General features: G+C 42.4%; 1 protein-coding gene across 3 annotated transcripts; it reads left to right on the forward strand.

Annotated features, from left to right (window-relative positions):
• Positions 1-551: 551 nt before the first annotated feature.
• LOC106582951 (rhomboid-related protein 2) lies at positions 552-14,498 on the forward strand. Of its 3 annotated transcripts, none has more exons than XM_045704184.2 (8): positions 552-741; positions 2,139-2,393; positions 3,572-3,720; positions 11,493-11,605; positions 11,978-12,078; positions 12,183-12,243; positions 12,371-12,432; positions 13,193-14,498. In XM_045704184.2, the coding sequence occupies exons 2-8, from the start codon at positions 2,157-2,159 to the stop codon at positions 13,367-13,369; spliced, it is 900 nt and encodes a 299-aa protein (XP_045560140.1). In that variant the 5' UTR covers positions 552-741; positions 2,139-2,156; the 3' UTR covers positions 13,370-14,498. The 3 variants fall into 3 exon arrangements, with proteins under 3 accessions (XP_045560140.1, XP_045560138.1, XP_045560144.1); XM_045704182.2 differs by lacking the exon at positions 552-741 and adding an exon at positions 748-1,086; XM_045704188.2 differs by lacking the exon at positions 552-741 and adding an exon at positions 748-1,082.
• Positions 14,499-16,286: the final 1,788 nt, after the last annotated feature.

Here is a 16,286-nt window from a genome sequence, read left to right on the forward strand (position 1 = left end):
AATCTTTGCTACCTGGGTTAAATCAGTTTATCGCTAACCTTATCACAGGGACTTTGAAGCACTAACTTACGTCATCTGCATGCTGATCTCGGAATAAATTGACCATAGCAAAGATTCCATCTTTGACGAGGCCACATAAATGGAATCGGTACTAGCTAGCTTAATAGTTAATATTTGCGCGCTAGCTGTGCATATTCAGCTAGTGTGTGTGCGCGATTGACTGGATTAACCTCACGTCAGTTACGTTCATTGAGTGCCTTTCAGACAGTGGCTACGACCCCTCTGTTACCTTGCCAGTGGATCAAACCATTGTGAGGAAAAGGGTGGGGGGGTCGCAATCTTTTGAAACTTAAAAACGCGCTGTTAAGTGTCTATAATCAGCACAATTGCTTTCATTGCGTATTATTAATATTATTTAAATTACATAGTTATGTTTCAGTGATATATTGGGGGGGAAAAATCATATTTTTCCCAGGATGGGGGGGTCGTGTCCCCCCCGTCCCCCCCGCGATTTCCGCCCCTGCTGCCAGAATCGTTGATTGTCTGTGGTCCACGAAACGATGCATATCACACTTTTAATCATCAGTTGTTGATGGACATTATGCAGGTAAAATGCCTAGTTAAATAAGGTTTAAATATATATATATATATATATATATATATATATATATATGGGGACCTCCAGCCAAAGCCTTAAGCCCATGACGACATCACCGATATCAGGTGTTACCGGAAGCGCAGGTGAGTTGTTGCAAAATGCCTGCGAAGTTTGCGCTACATTCAAGTTTTTAGATTTGCTTTTCAAGTAGGGACGCGTCAGTGGTTTGTTTGGAAAAAGGAAGTTCCGCTGCAGGAAAAGCTAAGCGAGGTCTATAATGATCTCAAGTCATTTATCAGAATAGACCGTCATTTTCCCAATGTGCTGTAGTAAGGATTTTACACGGCTTGGAATGTCCGGACTGTTTTAGAATTGCAGGAAAATATAAAAACAAAAGTATTTGAGAACTTTTACAATTTTTGTATTTTAAGATGCTAGTGGAAACGTTGAGTTGAATCATTTTTCACAGCAGCTCTTTCAATCAGTACGTAAGTTACTTCTAAACTTTATAAATACCATTGCATTCTATATAGGCCTACAGAGTAAAGCCGCTGTTATTATGAAACGTGTGCAGACCAACTTCTGTACTGAATGGGACATGGTCATGTGTGTGGATTAAGTGTACATAGGCTCATGGTTCATATACAGGTAAACTGAAAAAATCCATGTATTCGAAAAAGGGTTTAGGGAAATTCACGTGTGTTGCCGTGCTTGAAATTGTATTGCCCGCGCTTGTATTTATTTCATTCATATTGACCCTACAGTGGCAGACTCCAAAGTAGCCCAATATATCAGCCATTGATGTGTTAGGCCAGGGTTACCTAATGGGCCGTCCGAATTTATTTCCCCCCATTAAGTTTTCGGAGAAAATAAATATATCTAGGCCTATATATAGTAACAATTTTAATGTTGATAACCCAAGTATTCCCACACATCGAGAGGCATATGTGATTGTATCTCAATGTAATCAAGGTTTTAAATTATTGTTTTTGCCAAATTCTATATCTGTTAGGGATTCATGCGGTAAATTTTCTGGCCCCGATAGCATCCGCTCTGTGTGCCCGGAAGAGTTGTGTAACTACTCGCATTGTCCCTAGTGACAACAATTTTATACATCAAAGCTGAACTTTACATGTTTATCATAGTATCAAATACCTCACTAATGTGTCGTTAACCCTTTAGCTACTCAACCTGTAATTCAGAAGCCAATATCTCACCCTTAGTTTTGTTAATCTGACGTAAACCCAACCCATTTAACACAACATACACTCTAACAAATCAATTACTGTTCCATTGAATGATGAAATCCTGACCTTTATGGTTTTAGTCCAAATAAATCCTCCGCTTATGGTGTAGTTTCCCAGACCCCGATTTAAGTCAAATCTAATCAGTGTCTAGCAAACCAGCCCACATTGTATGCCTATCAACACATACTGAAAAGACATTGACATACTTTCATAGGGAATGCATGATCTAACATGGAGAAATGTAGCATGTTCTTCCTGTCAATTCATTTGACTCATCCACTCTATTTGTCTAGGCTACGATCTGAGGAGTGATGGACATAGACATTGAAGAGCAGGACCCCCTCGCTGTAGACCCTGTTGACCGAGATGGGAGACGGATGGGGGATACGGGAGGTGATGATGACGGGAATAGGAAGATTGGATGCTGCGAGAGGTTCCATCGCTCCATCTCCAAGTGGATGCTTCCGGAAGAACTCCACGAACAGTACCTGGAGCGAGCCAACTGCTGCCCCCCTCCCATCTTCATCATCCTCATCAGCATCGGAGAGGTGAGGGTTGATACGCGTCATACTAATGGCAGCACAGCACTGACAACAAGTAGCCTCTATTGCATCTGCATACGTTATGATGATTTTGTTGTTATACCTGGGTGAATTTTCAATTTCAGGAAATGCTCTGGACATAGTATTTAAAGAGAGGTGCAGCTGATATTATACCTCCACCATGGTTCATTGGACAAAGCCTATGGGAAAATATATTTTTGTTTGTTGAATAAACGCTGAAAATAAGGTCTGTGGTAAACACAGGCTTAGGAGATCTTATACGTTTTGCTCTATGAGATAATCTTCGTCAGCTAACGCCACTTTTTTGTGAATTTTGAAGCACATAAAGCGCAAAGGCTTTATAATTCATAAAGGTCATGTTAACTGACTGATATCTCATAGAACAAAACGTATAAACTCTCCTAAGCCTGTGTTAACCTCCGACCTTATTGTCGATGTTTATGTCCAACACCCTGTTCTTTCCCCCATTAATTTTCCCCATAGGAATGACTGAATGAAGCAGAGGTAACAAATTTCTGTTTTTTAGGACTACTACCTGGTGAGCTCTATTAAATGGCCCAATATTGGTATTTGTATATTCAAACTCTTGAGTTTGGATGTGGCTAAGGTCCAAACTGTAGAGTACCTGACATTCCTCTCTCTCCTGCTGTGTGAAGTCTCGGCCAGTTTATCCATCTCAATGTCTGAATTCATCCAAGATTCTTAGAGCAATCCCTAGACCTATGCATTGGCTCAATGAAAATCGAGTTTGAGCACAATTGACATTGGGACCAGGGTTTAAGGCTATCCTCCCAAGGAATGTGTTTTTAATCATACACAACCGTACACTGTGTCATGACATTTCACTGATATTTTAGTAGTACGGTGAGCTTGTTATGGCAGAATCATTGAGATGTGGGTTTTTATGTTAAAGGTGAAGTGAGTTAAAGGGAGTGGAAAACTGTGCCTTGTCAACGCAGTTTTTTTAAAGGAGATTGTCTAGAGTTCTCTCTGCTCTTCTCATTAACTTTGTTGCCATTGTGTGTTATCAGTTTGAAATGTTTGTATGCTGCTGTAATGGTCTGCTCTGCCCATACTACATTTAAAGCGACTGTTTAGCCTTTCAGTACCCCTCCTGTCATTATGTAACTAGTCACTGATCTACCCTGTGTTTGTCTGGACAGTTAGCAGTGTTTATCTACTATGCGGTGTGGAAGCCCCAGAAGCAGTGGGTCACCCTGGGCGAGGGCATCTGGAACAGCCCTCTCTCCTACAAGTCTGACCGGCGGGAGGAGGCGTGGCGCTTCGTCTCCTACATGTTTGTCCACGCTGGGTAAGGGTCACTTCACCTCACACAGATGCCCAAGCCCACTGGAGATTCTCCATTGACCAAATGTTTTTGTCAATCAATCAATCAAATGTATTTATAAAGCCCTTCTTACATCAGCTGATGTTACAAAGTGCTGTACAGAAACCCAGCCTAAAACCCCAAACAGCAAGCAATGCAGGTGTAGAAGCATGGTGGCTAGGAAAAACTCCCTAGAAAGGCCAGAACCTAGGAAGAAACCTAGAGAGGAACCAGGCTATGAGGGGTGGCCAGTCCTCTTCTGGCTGTGCCGGGTGGCGATTATAACAGAACATGGCCAAGATGTTCAAATGTTCATAGATGACCAGCAGGGTCAAATAATAATAATCACAGTGGTTGTCGAGGATGCAACAGGTCAGCACCTCAGGAGTAAATGTCAGTTGGCTTTTCATAGCCGATCATTCAGAGTATCTCTACCACTCCTGCTGTCTCTAGAGAGTTGCAAACAGCATGTCTGGGACAGGTAGCACGTCCGGTGAACAGGTCAGGGTTCCATAGCCGCAGGCAGAACAGTTGAAACTGGAGCAGCAGCATGGCCAGGTGGACTGGGGAAAGCAAGGAGTCATCAAGCCAGGTAGTCCTGAGGCATGGTCCTAGGGCTCAGGTCCTCCAAAAGAGAGAGAGAATTAGAGAGAGCATACTTAAATTCACAAAGGACACCGGATAAGACAGGATAAATACTCCAGATATAAGACAGACCGTAGCCCCCCGACACATAAACTACTGCAGCATACGGAGGCGAGACAGGAGGGGTCGAGAGACACTGTGGCCCCGTCCGACGATACCCCCGGACAGGGCCAAACAGGCAGTGTATAACCCCACCCACTTTGCCAAAGCACAGCCCCCACACCACTAGAGGGATATCTTCAACAACCAACTTACCATCCTGAGACCAGGCCGAGTATAGCCCACAAAGATCTCCGCCATGGCACAACCCAAGGGGGGGGCGCCAACCCGGACAGGAAGATCATGTCAGTGACTCAACCCACTCAAGTGACACACCCCTCCTAGGGACGGCATGTAAGAGCAGCAGTAAGCCAGTGACTCAGCCCCTGTAATAGGGTTAGAGGCAGAGAATCCCAGTGGAGAGAGGGGAACCGGCCAGGCAGAGACAGCAAGGGCAGTACGTTGCTCCAGTGCCTTTCCGTTCACCTTCACACTCCTGGGCGAGACTACACTCAATCATAGAACCTACTGAAGAGATGAGTCTTCAATAAAGACTTAAAGGTTGAGACCGAGTCTGCTTCTCTCACATGGATAGGCAGACCATTCCATAAAAAATGGAGCTCTATAGGACAAAGCCCTGCCTCCAGCTGTTTGCTTAGAAATTCTAGGGACAGTAAGGAGGCCTGCATCTTGTGAACATAGCGTACGTGTAGGTATGTACAGCAGGACCAAATTGGAAAGATAGGTAGGAGCAAGCCCATGTAATGCTTTGTAGGTTAGCAGTAAAACCTTGAAATCAGCCCTTGCCTTGATGGGAAGCCAGTGTAGAGAGGCTAGCACTGGAGTAATATGATACATTTTTTTGGTTCTAGTCAAAATTGTAGCAGCAATGTTGAGCACTAACTGAAGTTTATTTATTGCTTTATCCGGGTAGCCAGAAAGTAGAGCATTACAGTAATCTAACCTAGAAATGACAAAAGCATGGTTAATTTTTCAGCATCATTTTTGGACAGAAAGTTTCAGATTTTTGCAATGTTACGTAGATGGAAAAAAGCTGTCCTTGAAACAGTCTTGATATGTTCGTCAAAAGAGAGATCAGGGTCCAGAGTAACGCCGAGGTCCTTCACAGTTTTATTTGAGACGACTGTACAACCATCAAGATTAATTGTCAGATTCAACAGAAGAACTCTTTCTTTCTTGGGACCTAGAATAAGCATCTCTGTTTTGTCCGAGTTTAAAAGTAGAACATTTGCAGCCATCCACTTCCTTATGTCTGAAACACAGGCTTCCAGGGAGGGCAATTTTGGGGCTTCACCATGTTTCATCGAAATGTACAGCTGTGTGTCGTCCGCATACAGTAGCAGTGAAAGTTAACATTATGTTTCCGAATGACATCACCAAGAGGTAAAATATATTGTGAAAACAATAGTGGTCCTAAAACGGAGCCTTGAGGAACACTGAAATTTACAGTTGATTTGTCAGAGGACAAACCATCCACAGAGACAAACTGATATCTTTCCAACAGATAAGATCTAAACCAGGCCAGAACTTGTCCATGTAGACCAATTTCGGTTTCCAATCTCTCCAAAAGAATGTGGTGATCGATGGTATCAAAAGCAGCACTAAGGTCTACGAGCACGAGGACAGATGCAGAGCCTCGGTCTGATGCCATTAAAAGGTCATTTACCACCTTCACAAGTGCAGTCTCAGTGCTATGATGGGGTCTAAAACCAGCCTGAAGCATTTCGTATACATTGTTTGTCTTCAGGAAGGCAGTGAGTTGCTGTGCAACAGCTTTTTCAAAAATTGTTTGAGAGGAATGGGAGATTCGATATAGACCGATAGTTTTTTATATTTTCTGGGTCAAGGTTTGGCTTTTTCAAGAGAGGCTTTATTACTGCCACTTTTAGTGAGTTTAGTCTGTGGACTTTTCCATGTGAATATTAAAGTCACCAAAAATTTGAATATTATCTGCCATGACTACAAGGTCCGATAGGAATTCAGGGAACTCAGTGAGGAACTCTGTATATGGCCAAGGAGGCCTGTAAAAAGGAGCTATAAAAAGTGATTGAGTAGGCTGCATAGATTTCATGACTAGAAGCTCAAAAGACGAAAACGTCTTTTTTTTTTTTTTTGTAAATTGAAATTTGCTATCATAAATGTTAGCAACACCTCCGCCTTTGCGGGATGCGCGGGGGATATGGTCACTAGTGTAACCAGGAGGTGAGGCCTCATTTAACACAGTAAATTCTTCAGGCTTAAGCAATGTTTCATTCAGGATAATCACATCAAGATTATGATCAGTGATTAGTTCATTGACTATAACTGCCTTGGAAGTGAGGGATCTAACATTAAGTAGCCCTATTTTGAGATGTGAGGTATCACAATCTCTTTCAATAATGGCAGGAATGGAGGAGGTCTTTATTCCAGTGAGATTGCTAAGGCGAACACCGCCATGTTTAGTTTTGCCCAACCTAGGTTGAGGCACAGACACGGTCTCAATGGGGATAGCTGAGCTGACTACACTGACTATGCTAGTGGCAGACTCCACTAAGCTGGCAGGCTGGCTACCAGCCTGCTGCCTGGCCTGCACCCTATTTCATTGTGGAGCTAGGGGAGTTAGTGCCCTGTCTATGTTCGTAGATAAGATGAGAGCACCCCTCCAGCTAGGATGGAGTCCTTCACTCCTCAACAGGCCAGGCTTGGTCCTGTTTGTGGGTGAGGCCCAGAAAGAGGGCCAATTATCTACAAATTCTATCTTTTGGGAGTGGGCCAGAGACAATTACTCGATGCCGACACATCTTTCTAGCTGATTTACACGCTGAAGCTATGTTGCGCTTGGTGACCTCTGACTGTTTCATCCTAACATCGTTGGTGCCGACGTGGATAACAATATCCCTATACTCTCTACACTCAACAGTTTTAGCTTTAGCCAGCACCATCTTCAGATTAGCCTTAATGTCGGTAGCCCTGCCCCCTGGTAAACAGTGTATGATCGCTGGAGGATTTGTTTTAAGTCTAATACTATGGGTAATGGAGTCACCAATGACTAGGGTTTTCAATTTGTCAGAGCTAATGGTGGGAGGCTTCGGTGTCTCAGACCCCATAATGGGAGGAGTAGAGACCAGAGAAGGCTCTGACTCCGACTCATTTCTTAATGGGGAGAACCGGTTGAAAGTTTCTATCGGCTGAATGAGCGACACCGGTTGAGCATTCCTACAGCATTTCCTTCCAGAAGCCATGAGAAAGTTGTCCGGCTGCGGGGACTGTGCGAGGGGATTTATACTACTATCTGTACTTACTGGTGGCACGGACGCTGTTTCATCCTTTCCTACACTTAAATTACCCTTGCCTAACGATTGCGTCTGAAGCTGGGCTTGAGCACAGCTATCCTCGCCGAAAGGCGATCGTTCTCATGTGTATTATGAGTACAACGACTGCAATTAGAAGGCATCATGATAATGTTACTACTTAGCTTTGGCTGGTGGAGGTCCTGATGAACCATGTCCAGATAAAGCGTCCGGAGTGAAACATCATCTATGAACATTTGAACATCCTGGAGATTAATGTACTTTGGTGCAAAAAGTGCAAATAAATCCCAGAACAACAGCAAAGGACCTTGTGAAGATGCTGGAGGAAACGGGTACAAAAGTATCTATATCCACAATAAAACGAGTCCTATATCGACGTAACCTGAAAGGCTGCTCAGCAAGGAAGAAGCCACAGCTCCAAAACCGCCATAAAAAAGCCAGACTACGGTTTGCAACTGCACATGGGGACAAAGATCGTACTTTTTGGAGAAATGTCCTCTAATAGAACTGTTTGGCCATAATGACCATCGTTATGTTTGGAGGAAAAAGGGGGAGGCTTGCAAGCCCGAAGAATACCATCCCAAACATGAAGCACGGGGGTGGCAGCATCATGTTGTGGGGGTCCTTTGCTGCAGGAGGGACTGGTGCACTTCACAAAATAGATTGCATCATGATGAGGGAAAATTATATGGATATATTGAAGCAACATCTCAAGACATCAGTCAGGAAGTTAGAGCTTGGTCACAAATGGGTCTTCCAAATGGACAATGACACTCAGCATACTTTCAAAGTTGTGGCAAAATGGCTTAAGGACAACATAGTCAAGGTATTGGAGTGGCCATCACAAAGCCCTAACCTCAATCCTATAGAAAATGTGTGGGTAGAACTGAAAAAGCATGTGCAAGCAAGGAGGCCTACAAACCTGACTCAGTTACACCTGCTCTGTCAGGAGGAATGGGACAAAATTCACCCAACGTATTGTGGGAAGCTTGTGGAAGGCTACCTGAAATGTTTGACCCAAGTTAAACAATTTTAAAGGCAATGCTACCAAATACTAATTGAGTGTATGTAAACTTCTGGCCCACTGGGAATGTGATGAAAGAAATTAAAGCTGAAATAAATAATTCTCTCTACTATTATTCTGACATTTTACATTAAAATAAAGTGATCCTAACTGACCAAAGACAGGGAATTTTTACTAAGATTAAATGTCAGGAATTGTGAAAAACTGAGTTTAAATGTATTTGGCTAAGGTGTATGTAAACTTCAGACTTCAACTGTATATATTCACCCGCTTTGCTATGAAGCCCTTAAATAAGATCTGGTGCAACCAATCACCTTCAGAAGTCACATAATTAGTTAAAGTCCACCTGTGTGCAATCTAAGTGTCACATGATCTGTCACATGAGCTCAGTGTATATATACACCTGTTCTGAAAGGCCTTAGAGTCTGCATCACCACTATGCAAGGAGCACCACCAAGCAAGCAGCACCATGAAGACCAAGGAGCTCTCCAAACAGGTCAGGGACAAAGTTGTGGAGAAGTACAGATCAGGGTTGTGTTATAAAACAATATCAGAAACTTTGAACATCCCACAGAGCACCATTAAATCCATTATTAAAAAATGGCACCACAATAAACCTGCCAAGAGAAGGCCGCCCACCAAAACTCACAGACCAGGCAAGGAGGGCATTAATCAAAGAGGCAACAAAGAGACCAAAGATAACCCTGAAGGAGCTGCAAAGCTCCACAGCGGAGATTGGAGTATCTGTTCATAGGATCACTTTAAGCCGTACTCTCCACAGAGCTGGGTTTTATGGAAGAGTGTCCAGAAAAAAGCCATTTTTTTAAGAAAAAAATAAGCAAACACGTTTGGTGTTCACCAAAGGGCATGTGCGAGACTCCCCAAACATATGGGAGAAGGTACTCTGGTCAGATTAAACTAAAATGTAGCTTTTTGGCCAGCAAGGAAAACGCCATGTCTGACGCAAACCCAACACCTCATCACCCTGAGAACACCATCCCCACAGTGAAGCATGGTGGTGGCAGCATCTTGCTGTGGGGATGTTTTTCCATCGGCAGGGACTGGGAAACTGGTCAGAATGGAAGGAATGATGGATGGCGCTAAATACAGGGAAATTCTTGAGGGAAACCTGTTTGTCTTACCAGAGATTTGAGACTGGGACGGAGGTTCACGTTCCAGCAGGACAATGACCATAAGCGTACTGCTAAAGTAACACTGGAGTGGTTTAAGGGGAAACATTTAAATGTCTTGGAATGGCCTAGTCAAAGCCCAGACCTCAATCCAATTGAGAATCTGTGGTAAGGCTTAAAGATTGCTGTACACCAGCGGAACCCATCAAACTTGAAGGAACTGGAATAGTTTTGCCTTGAAGAATGGGCAAGAATCCCAGTGGCTAGATGTGCCAAGCTTATAGAGACCTACCCCAAGAGACTTGCAGATGTAATTGATGCAAAGGGTGGCTCTACAAAGTATTGACTTTGGGGGGGTGAATAGTTATGCGTGCTCAAGTTTAAAAAAAAATTGGTCTTATTTCTTGTTTGTTTCACAAAAACTATTTTGCATCTTCAAAGTGGTAGGCATGTTGTGTGAATCAAATGATACAAACCCCCCAAAAATCTATTTTAATTCCATTTTATACGGCAACAAAATAGGAAAAATGCAAAGGGGGTGAATACTTTCGCAAGCCACTGTACTTCCTGGTGCATGACCTGTACTGTTTGTGAATGGGCTTCAATCCTATTTTATCAAATTCATGAAAATGTGGTAATTTAAGATATGTACAATTATATTCTTATTCATGGCTTAATTTACTTCTACCTGATGCCTTTCATGAAGGTTTTGGATTGCATTTTTTCTCATATTTGGAAACCTTCATAAAAGGCATTGGGGAAAGGTTAATACAGTACATCTTGTAATATAATTTAGCAACTTAAAATCACCCCATTTTCATGAATTTGATATTAGTTTGATGTCCATTCAAAATTGTTGCCCTTGAGTTGAATATGTTAGCTAGTTAGCTTGCCAGTGGGCTAAATTAGGCTGTGGAATTTACCCCGTAAGGAGTTTTTACCAGAAATAATTTAAGAAGATCTTCTTAGGTAAAATAGTGTTTTGAGGATGTGTTGAAATGTACTTTGCTTGCAAACATGGGAACAGGACAGGACCAAAGTTGTGGAAAGCTGAACTTTATCCATATACTCCACGATATTGCGTCACTTTTGACCAATCAAAGCTGACTATAGCTTCTAGCCCCTGCTGGATTGGCTGTTGATGCTTGCTTTCTAGTTTTTCTAGCAGCCACATGAGGGCGACGCTAGTGTGGCTATCTGATTTAACGCTGATAGTGTAAATCCGCCTTGAGGCTATTAGCTACTACTAGCTTGAAAATATTGAATGCTAGAATGCACAGTTGTTTTCACTTTGGTTGGCAAGTTTACCAGCTGACACTTCTGCTTCTGATTATAATTTGTGGCTTCAATGATTTATGAACTTCTCTGACACTGGCCCCAGTGTACAGGTATCCTGGGGCAAAGAGGCTACTATTGTCGACATAGTATCTAACTAGCTTGGATTTTAGCTTGTGTGTGTGTGTGTGTGTGTGTGTGTGTACTTCATAGATTGCAAGCACCCCTTTGCAATGACCAAGCTACCCCAATGAAAAATTCCTGGCGCCACCACTGTACTCCCAAGTCTCAACTCCCATGTCTCCATCTCCCCTCTGTCTTCCTCCCCGACAGTGTGGAGCACATCCTGGGCAACCTGGTGATGCAGCTACTGCTGGGCATCCCACTGGAGCTGGTCCACAAAGGCTTTGAAGTGGGCATGGTCTACATGGCAGGTGTCCTAGCAGGTGGGCATCCACATACACCCCCTTTTTCCATTGACGCACAGTCAATTAGACACAGTTGTCTTCAAAGGTTTGTTACGTTTGAATAAAGTTGCTTTTTAAGTTGACTCTGTTTTGGTTAGTGACATGAATAGTATAGCGTATGATTGGTTAACCAACACAATGTGCGCGACAGGTTGCCTTAGTTAATATTAGCTCGCTTGTTACATACCACCTCCAGATTTTTCCTGATCATGACTGCACAATGCTAGCAACTCACATAGCAACTCACAGGTACAGAGCTGTGTAGATGGTATTCACGTTTCACACTTAAGTCTCTCATAGCTGAAATGTCTGTAATGCTATAGATGACCTTCTCATGCATGTTTTCTTCAGGCTCCCTGGCCAGCTCCATATTTGATCCTCTCAGTGCTCTGGTAGGGGCCTCCGGGGGGGTATATGCCCTCATAGGGGGATACTTCATGAATGCTGTTGTGGTGAGTTCTGGCTAACTGCTGTTTCTACTATTTTAGCAGATTATGATTTTTTCTCTCTCTCATTATTTCCATGTTCCTTCCTCTTGTTACACCCTGGCCTACAGAACTTCAGAGAGATGATTCCTGTCCTTGGAGTGTTTCGTATTGGAGTGATTGTGATTATTGGTAGGTCTCTTCTCAGATCCACTCTTATTGTTTTCCCACCAGTGCCGCAAGGTTTACTGTTCCAGCAGCGCCCACGCCTCTGTGGTCGTATTTCAGTAACTAAACATTCAATGTTTTCTTTCTCAAGTCGGGACAGATGTCGGATTCGCCCTTTACAGAAGGTTTTTTACTCACGACGTTGGCTTGAAGGTAAGACATTTTTTTTTTTCCTGCATCCTTTCTCTTCTTAAAATGCTTGGCATTGAAATATTTTCCACAAACAGATAAGTATTGTTTCAGCAGAGAACAATGCTTTTTTTAGAACAGTCTTTAGTTCACAGCTGGAGAGGCTCTTATGCGAAGTCCAACCCTAGACCAATATAACAGTGAGTAGATCTGGCTTTTATCAGTGTATGTAAATAGAAAACTAGAGCCCCAAAAAAACTGCAGTAGCAGTACCACCCAGCTGCATTATACGGCTTACAGTTACACAGGACTGACTCATCTCTAAACCAGATTGCCCTCTACACACACTGTGTCACACACAGAACCTGTCTGTTCCCCCTGAATTATTGCACCCAAACCATTCCTGTCACTAGACTGTGATGAGTCTGATCCTTGATTCTGTTCTTTCTGCTTTAGGAAAAGCTCAGAGAATGATAAGAGTTGCAGCTGTTTGTCTTTCCAGCAGCCTAACTGACTGGCCTATTGGCTACTAATCTATCACCTGCTTCCCCCCTCTCATCTTGCAATTATTTCCTGTTTTCTTGGTCTTTGTGAGAAGTGCAGTTCCACATTCACTGGCTGCTTTTAAACTGGTCCTGCTAGTTTTACTGGCTGTCCACCCTTTGCATACTAACCATAGTGACAGGGCAGAGGGTACTAATTGTAAGGCTGTAGCACAGCATGTCTTTTGTTGGTTTGAAGGGAAACTGCGACTAAAGTAAGACTCCTTCCTGGTCTCCTTCAGGTCTCGTTTGTGGCGCACATTGGAGGAGGGGTGGCTGGGATGACCATTGGCTACGTGTTCTTCAGCGCCTACAACCAGAAGCTCCTGAAGGACCCGCGCTTCTGGCTCTGCATAGTCGGCTACGTAGTCTTCCTCTTGTTCGCTGTGCTCTTCAACATCTTCCTTTCCCCTGCATAATTTCACACTACACGAATGAATGCATTTTGAATAACGGAAATAGGGCATTTCAGGGACTTGGAAGGTTATCCAAAAAATATAAACCTCTACTGCAGGAGAGAAGAGATTTATATGGAAAGAGGGACCCTCTGTTGCTGAAGTGTAGTATTACACACAGCACAAATTCTCTTTTTTACATGTTTTTTTTTTTTTGCGATGTTCATAATGATCTCTAGGTTTTGTGCTGAACTCAATATATCTCAGTTTGTTGGTGTTACAGGTATTTTTTTCATATGATGTTTGTCCTGATTGGTCAGTGAGGTAGGACATTATTTCCCCAAGCAGGTCCTTTCCTCCAAGTTTTAGATTAGCCTACAAGTGTGTCTTTTTGTGTATTTTTCAAGCCATCGGGAGCAGTGTGTCATCTGTTGGTGACTGGAGTGTCAATTCATAAACAAGCCATGACAATGGCCCAATGCCAGGTTATTGTTTCACTTCCCTGTTGACAGGATGAGATGCTGTCTGCCAATAGTACATATCAATGTAAATCTGCTCACACATCCTTGGCTAAGCCTCTTTCAATGATAATTTATTGAACGCATGTTTTTAATTTGTGTTTCTCTTCAGCTTTTGCTACTTGCCAGCAGTTTGTAGTTCATCAGTCAGTCTGTTAGTCCATTGGGTGTTTTAGGATGTTTGTGTACAGTGGAACAGTAGAGGGCAGCACTTTCCATTGTATATTAGGCATTTTCTATATCATTTCAATTGTGCCAGTCTGTATTAGTCTACATAACCTTTTAGTAAAATGAAAAGGCGTCAACTTAAGGCCATCTGGATGGCATATTTTTATTGAAGATATCTTCAAATGTTTTTCCTAAACTTATTTGTGGTGATATGTTAGTTGGTATCTGAAACCAAATGGTGGTTCAACAAATCTCTAAGAAACCAATACATACTTTAGGTATTTAATTATGTAATTACAACTTTACCATGTACTTTCTAAGTAAATCTTAGGTAGATGGCATAACATTCCAATTGTAAATGACTTTTGTATTTTGTTTTGTATTTGAAGCTCTTTTTTTTTTTAAATCACCAGACTTGATATTGTATCTTTTCATTACTTTTACATTCAATAAATATTTTACCTACATTTCCAAAATCTTAGATCTGTGTGTTGACAAAGCCATGCATAATCCAATCTCTGAAAATTATTAGATTATGAGTTTTTGTTGTTGTGTAAACTCTATTTGGTGTTATATGACTAATACATTAATCTTGGCAAAACAATCTTAATTCATCAGGTCTTCAGCAAGCCAGACATGGGGGTTAGTGAATGGGTATGGAGCAGAATATTTGCTTTGCTGATGTTTGACCTGAACCAGGGTGCCAGGCAGCCTCGCTTCTATGGCTCTCATTAGCTGACAGTGGCGTCAAAAAAAGACAATTGATCGTACCCCAATGACAGCCACCACTCTAGCCAGTTTATGTGGAACATTCCATAGTTCCAGACTCGGAACATCAATACAGTGCCATTTATTTAATTGTGTGCTAGTTAGTGCTTGCTTGTTTGCTTTGTGGACACTTAAGCCATTGGGTAAGAGGGGTAATGAAGCTTCAGAAAGTACTGATAAATTAGTAATGGCCAAGTTGTCATTGCAAATAAATATTGGTTCTTAAATTCACCAAACTGATTGAATATAGGCTAAATAAAATCCTAAAACAAGGTTTACCTAATGTGAATCCCTGACTATAAATGTGTTTGAATCAGACTAATTTGGGAAGTGAATCAATCCCCCTGGTGTTGACAAATGATTTGACTTGTATTCTAAAGAGAGACCATTTCAGGGCAGTACACATTGTTCTCAGGTGAATGGTATAGTCAGTCTATATTGGGTACCAGACTGTTTGGGATTGAACAATGACAGCTCCTGTATTAAAGTAGAGTAAAGCAGAACCAGACTGGCGCACCGTCTACCCAGCAATAATCCACCCAGGATTTGGGGTTAAGGTTTCGTACCGAGAACCAATATTTCCACATTTTCCCTGTGTGCAGGTCATTAGTTAGAGCATGACAATTTGGTTTACTCATCATGGGGAGATACTAGTAGAAAATGTTTGGATTTGGGCCAGTAGGTAAATGTAATTGATTATTCTGCCAAATTGAACATGAATGAGTGGCAGGTGCTTTGGAAAGCTAGAAAGTGTTTGAGAGAGACAGGGATAGCATTTGAAAGAATGTCTGTGTTTGAGTACTCTGATGAATGATTTTGAGTACGCCATATTAGTTTGAAATGAAACCGGTTTGAAGGGGGGAAAAATCCTGTATGCTATTGGTTGTTCCAATTACTGGTTGTTCGGAAAACAAAACGTAATGTATTTTCACTGCACTATAAACAGAGTTTGATATTGTGGCAGTGTGCATACATTTAACCTGCTAAATATACTGAACAAAAATGGGAGGCAGGCCCACCCACTGGGGAGCCAGGACCTGCCAATCAGAATGGGTTTTTCCCCACAAAAGGGCTTTATTACAAATGTAAATACTCCTCAAATTTCATCAGCTTTCCGGGTGGCTGGTATCGGTAACAATCCCGTAGATGAAGAAGCCGGATGTGGGGGTCCTAGGCTGGCGTGGTTACAAGTGGTCTGCGGTTGTGAGGCTGGTTGGACGTAATGCCAAATTCTCTAATGTGAAGTTGAGGCAGCTTATTTTAGAGAAATGAACATCAAATTCTCTGGCAACAGCTCTGGTGGACAGTCCTGCTGTCAGCATGCCAAAACTTGAGACATCGGTGGCATTGTGTTGTGTGACAAAACTGCATATTTTAGAGCTGCCTTTTATTGTCCCCAGCACAAGGTGCACCTCATGCTGTTTAATCGGTTTCATTTTAGTAATTTAGCAGACGCTCTTATCCAGAGCGACTTACAGTAGTGAATG

Source organism: Salmo salar, chromosome 02 (assembly GCF_965601325.2).
Source record: "Salmo salar chromosome 02, fSalSal1, whole genome shotgun sequence".
Classification (NCBI taxonomy): Eukaryota; Metazoa; Chordata; class Actinopteri; order Salmoniformes; family Salmonidae; genus Salmo; species Salmo salar.